Raw genomic sequence first — 10,920 nt, 5'->3', positions numbered from 1 at the left:
TAATTCTCAACAGCTGAGCATTTATATTTACATTGAGAATATTGATACAAAGATGTACGTTACAATGTACATCATTCAGTTTTAACAGCGTATAAAGCTCTGCTCCACCACCCACATTTCACCTTTTCCCCTTTTCGTGCCTCTTTATTGCAGCCCCCCCCAGGTATAACTTTTTCTTCATCTCCACCTGCTGTCCAATGTAATCAGGGATTATACAGCTAGTTTTTGACTGGAAAGTTATTTGTATTTTTGTCACTTTCCTAAACAAGACAAGGTGATATACAAGTTGTGGTGGGTTTTACAGATACATGCGTTTGTCTTGCTCTCTAAAATGTGCTCATTAACTGTGGAAGTCATTTATGAATAATAATAATAATAATAGATACCTTATTGATCCCTGTGGGGAAATTCTCTTTATGCCTCCCCCAAATTGCTTTCTGCAGGAGAGAGCGAGCTGCTTGTGAAAGGCAGCCACCTGTAGTGGTGCCCAGGGAGCTGGGGGTTAAGGGCTTTACCCAAGGACCCACTGACCCAGCTGAGGCTGGGCTTGAACCAGCGACCTTCTGATTACAGGCACAGAGGCTTAACTCACTAAGCCACATGCTTCCCCCTTATTTTTGTGCTGTGATGTTCGGTGGCCAGTAGGTTGCGCTGTGGCCTCACCTCTCCAAGGCTGTGGGTTTGAGCTCTTCCCCTAGCTCTACGTATATTTGTGATTTGAAAGGATCTGCTTTGGAACATCCCAGAACCAAAAGGCACATCATAGACACGGATCAGTATCTCTAAATTGTTACTGCCATAGTGTGGCTGGATGAACAGCCATTTCATTTCATTCAGTACGTTTTAACTCCACATATTAAGCACAGAATTCTGGGCTGGTTGTCAGTTTACATTCCTTGAAGTCTTTCCGGCAGCATCCGGCGTTCGGCCGCCCTGACTGTGCCTCCCTGCCTCTCCAGCTGCCCAGCTCAGGGGACTTGTGGAGCATGTACATGGACTTTGTCCACATGCGGCTGGAACCGTGGGAATCCGTCATCCCCGCCTTTAAGTACGACAGAGAGACCCCTTTCTTTGAGATGCTGGTGCCCACCGTGGACACAGTGCGCTATGGTTACCTCATGGAGAAGCTTCTGTCAGTGCGCCACTCAGTTCTCCTTACTGGTACCACTGGCGTGGGGAAGGTAGGTCTCTTCTAATTCCACTCAGCTTTAAGAAAGAAAAACAATAAACTCTAATATGTAATGATGAATCTAAGAAGTTTTGAGGTGCTACAGTTAAAATTCAATATTTACGTTGCGTTTTAGAATAGCTACACTAATAGCCAAAACTGTGGAAACGCTTCCAGTTATTAGAGACTGCAGAACTTTATTCGACTTTTGCTCCAATTACTTATTTAATCATCCAATACATGATTTATGATATTCTGTGATAATGTTTATAAACTACCACCAATATTTGTGTAGTAATTTGGGCAGTAAGTATAATGCCAAAAATGATAGCCGTTTCCACAATTTTGTCCGCTAGTGGACACTGTGCTTTCATTCAACCTGTGAGCAAAATAAGAAGATTCCCTCCAGTGCAGGTCCCGCGGTCTCATTCCCTTTCCCGCTACAGTCTGTGGTCGCCCGTGGCCTGCTCAACAGCATCCAAGACACCACAGGCTGCATCCCTGTCTACATCAGCTTCTCTGCCCAGACCTCATCTGCACGCACACAGGAAATTATTGAGTCCAAACTGGAAAAGAGGAGGAAGAACGTACTCGGTGAGGGGCCTTCAAAGCATGCTGGTTCTCCCTGAATTTCATTGGGATGGAGATTTCATCTGATGGAGTGGAAAATATGTAAATGAAAATGATATGAGGAATAAACTACTGTCACTGCATAAGTAAATCATTACTGTAGCTAACTAAATACCAATAAATTGAAAAATAGATGAATACAAGTTTTTTTGGTTAAGCACAGAAAACAAACAGACTGTACGATATGCTGTGTTTAACAACATGAGACGCTTACAATTGCAATCACTACAGAGACTGGAAGTATAGCTGGTTGGATGCTGCTGTCGCCCAGCGATAGTAGAAAATGTTATGACAACTAGGAACAGATCAAAATTCAAATCTGACTACTGAATGTGCATCGTTATCGCAGAAAGTCGATAAAGAAAGTCGTAAAGTTGAAATATAATTAGTTGAACCGCCGTAAAGCGACGTGACATCTGCATTTCTGTGATCTATGATATGCATTTAATAATTCAGGCTGAATGTCACTAGCTATATAAAAAGTGTTCTCTGTGGAAACGTGTGTGTTGTTTGATCTCTCCCTTGAGTGGCCATGTAATTGTGACATCACAGGTGCTCCAGCCAATAAGAAAGTGGTAATATTTGTGGATGACCTCAACATGCCAAAGCTGGACACCTACGGCTCACAGCCTCCCATCGAACTGCTGCGGCAACTGCAGGACTTCCAGGGCTTCTATGATCGTGAGAAGTTCTTCTGGAAGGATATCCAGGTAAATCCCTCTCATAGCTGTAGGGGTGACCTCCTGTGAGCGATTTATTCCCTCTTGACATTAGTCTCTAACCTAAGCTGAACAGCTCATTCTACTGATTATTATTATTGCTGCTGCCATTTTCCTTAGTCTCTTCCACTGGTGGATGACTAACCTCTGAGTATATGTTTGTGTGTGTACAGATTTTAATTTGCAAAAATGCAGTTTGATGTAATATTTCCCGTTCTTGAATATGCAGTTCAGTGTCATCTCTTTGAAGTTTCATCAGTGATGTTCTCATTTAAGACATTTTTGCTTTCCCACTACAAAACAAGACAACCACCAAACAAAAGTGAGGAAGTAGTGAGGAAGACCATAGCTGTATGTGTCGTGCTCATGAAAGTGATCAGAGAGCATGACAAAACTCGGAAAACCATCCTGTGCTACACCGACACAAATAACACACACTGCTACAGGTAGATCATACTGTAGGTGTGCACAGCCTGCTATATACAAAAAGCCAGGAAATCCTTAACTGAGACCCTTGTAACTGGTAGTGCTTTATACACATGAATACATGAATTAAAAAATGACATGGTTACTCATTATTACTAAATGAATATACTGTTGACCGAGTTCATAATGTAACTGGGCCTGAGCTGAAGATATAATGAATTAACTGTATTATCACATTATTTACAGGATCAAATAAGGAGGTTGTAATTCGAGGTGCCCCTTCTGCCTCCCCCAGGATGTGATTATCGCGGCAGCCTGTGCTCCACCTGGTGGGGGGCGTAACCCAGTGAGCCCCCGCTTCATCCGCCACTTCAGCATGCTGTGCCTCCCCACGGCAGCGGAGCACAGCCTCAGACACATCTTCACGGTACTGAAGCTTCCAACCCAGCAGCATCAGGGCCAAATATGGGGGGGGGGGGGGGTCATTGTTGGGGCCAGCGGTGTTTCTAGTTTGTGTGGTGCCCTGGGTGACCCCCCCAAAAAAAAAAAATAAAGTATAGTAGTGTACTAAGTAAGAGATGCGCTGAGTCCTCTGCATCTTCCCACCTTGGCCTTCCAATGCGGCAACCTGAGATCAGCTCACCACCTCCCCTCCCCACCTCGTACTTCTGATTGGCCTGCTTCCATAGCTCACGAACTACAATCAGGTCACTCACTCCAACAAGGTTCCCTGACCCACACGGTGACATGATATCATTGGTTTTCTATCACTTATTTGCATGTCAGGCCAATCACCCAAAAGTCAAGCGGATTTTTTTTCTGGGGGGGGGGGGGGGGGGCGCCCTGGCTGACTGGCCCTGTCATCCATACCTAAATCCACCTGTGGTTCGGGCCCTACCTACAACATAAACCCACTAATAACAACCGGGGAACAAAAAAAAACAAAACACTCAGGACCCATGCATCAGTCGAACCTTGTCTAGCACGATTGAGGGCTCTTGAAAGTTACAACTGAAATGAGTCACCAGTACTCAGGGACACAAGCCAGCGGATTTGGTCGGCAGGGGTGCAGCCTGTGAATATATCCTCAAATAAGCCTCAATGCAGACTTCGCAGAGTCGCATCTAAGTGACTCGCTCTCAGCACAGAGAAATAAAAGTAGGCTGGGGAGCAAAGGCATGAAGATGACATCATTCCTTGGAAATTACATTTCCAATGAATTACAATTCATTGCATTACCGTGAAATCGCCATGCTTTTCTGAAAGCAGGATTCCACCTATAAATCCTGTGCGTCACCTAAACCCTGAAATCCCCATATACGTTCGTTCGTATTTGGTCGTGATATTTTGTAATACCTATAAAGCTCTGGGTAATTTTATAGCCATCCTGTAAAATGTCCACCTCCCTCAGGGAAAGCTAGTTTTTTGGTGATACATCCCCCCCAGAGGTAATAAAGCCTGACCATGGCATTGCACACTGCCCCTTTGATGCACGGCTTCCCTTCCCAGACCATCCTCAATGAGTTCCTGATGGAGTTCCCCTTGGCGGTGAAGCAGATGGCCAGCAACGTCGTGGACGCCGCTGTGGAGATCTACAACCGCATGAGCGTGGACCTGCTGCCCACCCCTGCCAAATCCCACTACGTCTTCAATCTCCGGGACCTTTCCAAATGCGTGCAGGGTATGGAGCTAGAAAGCATGCATTTCTGTCCAGCTCCTCTGCTACCATTTATTAGCACCGAGTACATGCTGTGGACTAGTACAAAGTGTGATGCATGTTGCAGCAGTAAGTGCATGCAAACATGCTGTAATGACTCCGGCTGTAATTCCTAATATGAATGAATGTTACATTTACAAAATTATGATACTCCATTAAAAATAAAATCATTTAACAGTGGAAATGAACTAAGATACCAATTCCTGCTTAGGAAAAAAAGTTAGGGCACCCTGTGCCCTAATAACTAGTACCCCCCCTCTTTGGCTAATATAACCTCAATGAGACATTTCCTATAACCATCCATTAATCTCTCACTTTGACTGGCAGAAAGAATCCCCCACTATTCAACACAGAATTCCTTAATTGTCTGATGTTTGAAGGGTGTCTTGCATGCACTTCCGCTTCAAATCACCCCCACGGCATCCCAATAGGATTCAGATCCGGGCTGACTTGACCATTCCCGAACTCTTCATTCCTTTTCTCGTACGTCATTCCTTGGTAGATTTACTGGAACGTTGTGGTTCATTGTCATCTGCATGGTTCACCCTCACTTCAGCTTCAACTTCCAGACAGATGTTTTCTCATCGTCCTCAAGTACCCTCTGATATGACGAAGGATTCATAGTGGATTATATGATGGGGAGCTGGCCAGGTTCTGCTGCAGCAAAGCAGCCCCAAACCATGACATTCCCCCCCCCCCCCCCCATGCTTCACAGCTCGTATGAGGTTCTTTTTCTCGAAAGCCGTCTTTGGTTTACACCAAACATGTTCTGTGTTACCGAGTCCAAATAATTCAATTTCTGATTCATCTGTCCAAAAAACGTTGTTCCAAAAGTCCTGGTCTTTCTCTAGGTGGTCTTCAGTGTTGCCCAGATGATTTTTGACAGCAAGACTTTCCTCCTTGCACTTTTTTCAGCATCTGCTCTTGGGCTGATCTTGCTAGGACAGCCTTTCCTGACCATGCTGGCAGATGTTTTAAATAGTCTTCACTTGTAAATTATTCTCCTGATAGTGGAATGGATGATTTCAAACTCTCTTAAGATCTTTTTATATGCTTCCCAGACTCACATGCATCAAAAAAATCTTCTTTCTGAAGGCCTCAGAGAGCTCTTTGGATCTCACCCTGATAATATCACTCATTTCAACAATCAAGATCAGAGGAAACTAAATGTCCGTGGTTTAAATAAGACAGGCTCCAGCAAAAAGCTCTGTAACGATGTTCTAATCATTTTCACCTGATATGGTGCCACCTGAACTTAATTCTAGGAACTTTAAATAGTGATGAATGTGAGGGTTTCCTAACCCTTTTTTAGTGGAAATTAGCATCTTATATAATTTATTTTTGTAAATAAGTGAATTTGTTTCCTGCTTATAGAAATATGATGCAATTACATCACCTTTATCTACAGATATAATCTGAAATAAGATTTAATACTGTTGCTGATATTTCTTAATGAAGAATTAAATATTTAATGGAGTGTCCTAATTGTTTCACATGACTGTATATATGACTTTTCAAGACACCCGAAGCGCATTACAGAACCAAAGGGGATCTATTTTAACCACCTCCACTCTGTACTACTCAGCTGGATAATGCAATGCCAGCCACTGCACATGAGTACACTCAGCATACAGTAGCTAAGGTGGTGAAAGGGCAGGAGAGAATTCACCAGTTAGATATAGGGGATGATTAGGAGGCCAGATGTGAAAGGGCTACAGTGGGCAATTTTAGCCAGGACATCGGGCTACCACTCCTGCTTCAAAAGATGCCCAGGGATATTTTATGACCTCAGAGAGTCAAAAACTTGGTTTTATGTCTCATCGGTACCATTTTTACAGCACAGTGTCCCCGTCACTGCACTGGGCCATTGGGATCCACACAGACCAATGACAGAACCTGTCAGCCGCGCCAACACCTCTTCCTGCAGCAACTCAGCTTTCCTAGTAGATTTGCACTTCCTGCTGGCTGGGTTAGCGTGGCTAAAATGAGACTCTTTGGCTACAGTAGCGTAGTCCTTCTGTTAGTGAAGCCTCTTACCTACTCGGCCTCCAGGAATGCTGCAGTGCCAACCAAGCACGGTGCAAGACCAAAACCAGATCTTCCGCCTTTTCTGCCATGAGTGTCAGAGGGTGTTCCACGACCGCCTTATCAATAATGAAGACAAGGCCTACTTCAACACCATGCTCTCTGAGATGGCCAGTAAGTCTTAGTATACAAAGCTTGATTTTGTGACCATAGCACTGATGTTGTCCATTGATTGATAGTTTTAGATATTCTGACTTAAAAAATGATCTGTTTTAATATTTAATAAACAGTGTCTGACCTGTATAATTGTTGAAACATTTGTTATAGCTATCAATGTATAATTTTTCCTATGCTTGCATATTCTTAATTATTTAACTAGCATTTTTTAAATAGGCAAGTATTTTGAATTCAACCTGGATCCCAGCTACTTCACAGACAAACCAATAATATTTGGAGATTTCATCAAGGTAATCTATTCCAGGCAATGCCGTACTAAAGGACTTTTAATTATTTAATTATGTAAACTGCAGTAGTTAAGCTGGAAAATAGATTTTAGTTGTATTGCGTATAATTTTTAGGTTGGTGCAGATAAGGCAGACCGCTTGTATGAGGACCTGACTGACACCGAGAAGATCCGGTCGGTTCTACAGGATTACTTAGATGACTACAACATGACAAACTCTAAGGAAACAAAGCTGGTCTTCTTCCAAGATGCCATCGAGCATGTCTCAAGGTTACGTCAACCGTTCCATGACGAAAAAAAGATAAAGGCACAAAGTATATATTATAAACAATGTGCTGTTTTGTCTGCAGGATTGCCCGAATGATCCGTCAGGAGCGTGGAAATGCCTTGCTGGTGGGTGTCGGGGGCACAGGAAAGCAGTCGCTGACGCGACTGGCGGCCCACATGTGTGGCTATCGCTGCTTCCAGATCGAGCTCAGTCGCGGCTATGGCTACGATGCCTTCCACGAAGACCTGCGGAGGCTCTACAAGCTAGTGGGCGTGGAGGACAAGGACGCAGTGTTCCTCTTCACTGACACACAGGTGTGAGAGACAGCAAGGCATACAGGGCCAGTGAGTTTTACAAGAACAATTTTAGAGGTGATGGGTCCAAGTAAGTAGAGGAGGTGGGATCAACCAATCAGATGGAATTTTCAGGCATCATAATGTGTTTTTATGATACCCGTATGATGGGAAGCCACAGTTTAGCTTGCTTTAGTAGCATATTTCATACTTTCCAACAGCCTGTTGTTTCACCATAAAGCCACAAATTAGGGTTAGCAAACTGAGGCGAGGGTTAGAAAGAGTATGGCATTTTCAGGCATCAAAATTTGTTTTTATGATACTTCTGGGCCCCTGTATGGTGGAAAACCACAGTATAGTTTGGTTTAGTGGCATATTCTCTACTTTCCAAGAGCCTGTAGTCTCACCCAGGTCAGGTCAGGTCAGGTTGGGGAGCATGTTTTGATGCATCGGGTTGCCGCACCCACCACATGTTGAAATCGGAATACCGGCTGGCAGTCCCCGGCATACACGGTCCAGTCCCACCCTCCGGAAATGGCCATCCATCTGCCTCAGCCAGGTGTCACATGGGCGTCCCCTTGGCCTGGTCCAGCCAATTGGGTCCTCAGCAGTGAGGATCCTGTGAGCCGGATCACCTTCAGGGAAACACGCCACATGGCTGTAGTACCCTAAGTGACGCTCCCTCACAATGCAAGTAATGTGCCTCATTCAGGGACTCCTCTAGCAACCAGTCATTTGACACAAGGTCAAACCAATGGTACCCATAGTTTCTCAGAAGAGACACAGTACTGAAGAAATCCAAGCTTCATCTCAGCTTACTAGATAGCGTCCATATCTCACAGCCATACAGCAAGACAGGGAGCACCAGGACTCTAAAGAGTTGGACCTTTGTCTTCTTGCAAAGATGTCAGGAGTGCCACACACCCCTTTCCAGTGACCTCGTGACCCCTCCCCCCCCCATGCTCTTCTAATCCATCTGCTGACTTCCTAGGAAGAGTCACCAGAGACATGAATGTTGCTGCAAAGGTAGATAAATCTCTCAACAAGGTCAACATTCCCCCCACAGACAGTTACACTACTGATGGCTGTTCCTAAGAAGTTATTAAATGACACCCGCAATCCCAAACACTCAGGCTCCTTACTCAGTCTCTCGAGAGCCCCGATCAGAGCCTCCATTGACTCTGCTAAGATCACAGCATCATCAGCAAAATCAAAATCAGTAAATATCTCTTTACCAACAGACACCCCACCTCTGCTGGACCCCACGACCCTGCCCAATACCCAGTCTATGCAAGAATTTAACAGGTGTAGGAGCAGGAACACACCCCTGGCGAACCCCAAAATTAACTGTGAAGAACGCAGAGGTTCTCCCTCCACTCTTCACAGAACTCACAGTACCAGTGTACAGGCTGGTCATGACATCCAGCAACTTCGAGGGGGTCCCACAAAGTCTCAGGATGTGCCACAGGCCAACTCGATCAACTGAGTCGAATGCTTTAAGAAAATCCACAAAATCTGAAAAGAACCTCTGCCGATATTCTTGCTTGCACTCGATGAGAACCCTCAGTGCGAGGATACCGTCGATGGTAGACTTCTTAGGCGTAAAACCAGACTCCGGTCACTGACAGGCAAGCAAGTGATCGTGGGTCTTGTTAAAGATGACCCTACAAGGACCTTACCCGGTACTGAAAGGGGTGTTATCCCCCTGTATTTGCCACAATCCAGGCGATCACCCTTCCCTTTCCAGGTAGGGACTACAAGTCCCATTTTCCAGGCAATTGGGATGGCGCCTGACTTACAAATGGAAGAAAAGATTGTCTGCAATGCCGGGAGGACCACCTTACCACCAGGCTGGAGAAGTTTTCTCCGGATACCGCAGATCCCTGCAGCCTTCCCTACCCCCAGCTGATTCAACACCCATGCAACCTCAGTGAGATGGAGGACCATTCCATCACCCGCCCTGACTGCAAGTCTCTGAGGAACAGATTCAGATGTGGGTAATGCTTTGATTCCTGTGTAAGCAGGACGTGGGAAGTCTGCAAGTCCCTCACACAAACTGCATGCAAACTCATCAGAAACAGCTTGATCTTGGAGTCCAACCTCGTTCTGCTAGTGGGTGGTAGCCTACTGAATATAACCTGAATCTTCAGAGTAGCAACAACAAGTCTGTGGTCAGAATTCACAAACTGGGCACTTATGTAGACCCTGCAGTTCTGCAGGAGCCTCCAGCGTCTGCCCACAAGGATGTGATTGATCTCCTTCGCCCCTCCACCAGTATTGGAGTACCAAGTCCAACGATGCTTCAATACCACACCAGCCCCAATCTCCAACAGGCCTGACCCTATTAGCTCTCCGATAGTCCAGGGATGAGGCTCCCAAAAGCTTTCCGTGCGTACGTCAGGCGGCTACAGCAGAACTGCTCCTGCAGAGAGCAGAAGGGTATCGTGTCTGTTTAAATCAAGCAGTTGTGAGTTGTTTTGCGGTGGCTGGAGTGCAAATCCTGCCACCAACCCTCAAAAACTGTTTCGTGCAAGTTGGAGGACCGCTTGCAGGGTTGGATGCAGGTTAACATCATAACCCCTGACCAGGTTTCACCCGAAGGCCCCAAATTAGGGTTAGAAAAAGTATGTGTTTTATGAGTTTCATGATAGTTCTGGGCCGCCCTATAATGGTAAACCGCATATTTCCTACTTTCCAACCACTTGTTGTTGTACCCTAAGTCCCCAAATTAGGATTAGCAAACTCAGGCCAAGTTCGATTAATGGGGTAAAAATCTTCAGCTGTCTGTAATTTCATATTTGTACAGCATCTGTTGTTTAATGCAGTCTAATTTATGGCAGCTCTCATGCAGCCCCTGATGCTAAATGGTAGCTTGAAATACACCTAAATTAAGCAGTGTTGGTGATGCTACACCTAGTGTTGCTCTGTGTTAGATTGTTGTGGAGGAGTTCCTGGAGGACATCAACAACATGCTGAACTCGGGAGAGGTGCCCGGCCTGTTCGAAAAGGACGAGCTGGAGCAGGTGTTGGCCACCACACGCCCAAAAGCCAAGGAAGCTGGCATCTCTGAGGGAAACAGGGATGAGGTGATGTTACAATATCATCATGGTCATGGTTTTGCATGCCAACAACTAGAACCAGGTCGTGGGGATTCTGCTCCACTGAGACTCCTTCATATAATCTATGTCCATGATGCTATAAGTCAGTTTTC

At 45.2% G+C, this 10,920-nt stretch overlaps 1 protein-coding gene across 1 annotated transcript in view; it reads left to right on the top strand.

Moving 5' to 3' along the window:
• Nucleotides 1–10,920, top strand: part of dnah6 (dynein, axonemal, heavy chain 6) — a 66,211-nt gene that overhangs the window by 19,337 nt on the left and 35,954 nt on the right. Inside the window, exons 40-49 of the mRNA XM_048996552.1 lie at nt 960–1,181; nt 1,615–1,762; nt 2,351–2,508; nt 3,239–3,370; nt 4,453–4,624; nt 6,713–6,859; nt 7,079–7,152; nt 7,264–7,418; nt 7,499–7,730; nt 10,643–10,795. Of these exons, the coding sequence (XP_048852509.1) occupies nt 960–1,181; nt 1,615–1,762; nt 2,351–2,508; nt 3,239–3,370; nt 4,453–4,624; nt 6,713–6,859; nt 7,079–7,152; nt 7,264–7,418; nt 7,499–7,730; nt 10,643–10,795 (1,593 nt within the window). The remainder of the gene's footprint in view (nt 1–959; nt 1,182–1,614; nt 1,763–2,350; nt 2,509–3,238; nt 3,371–4,452; nt 4,625–6,712; nt 6,860–7,078; nt 7,153–7,263; nt 7,419–7,498; nt 7,731–10,642; nt 10,796–10,920) is intronic.

This window comes from Brienomyrus brachyistius, chromosome 25 (genome assembly GCF_023856365.1).
Source record: "Brienomyrus brachyistius isolate T26 chromosome 25, BBRACH_0.4, whole genome shotgun sequence".
Lineage (NCBI taxonomy): Eukaryota > Metazoa > Chordata > Actinopteri > Osteoglossiformes > Mormyridae > Brienomyrus > Brienomyrus brachyistius.
This window is presented reverse-complemented; position numbering and strand designations above follow the sequence as displayed.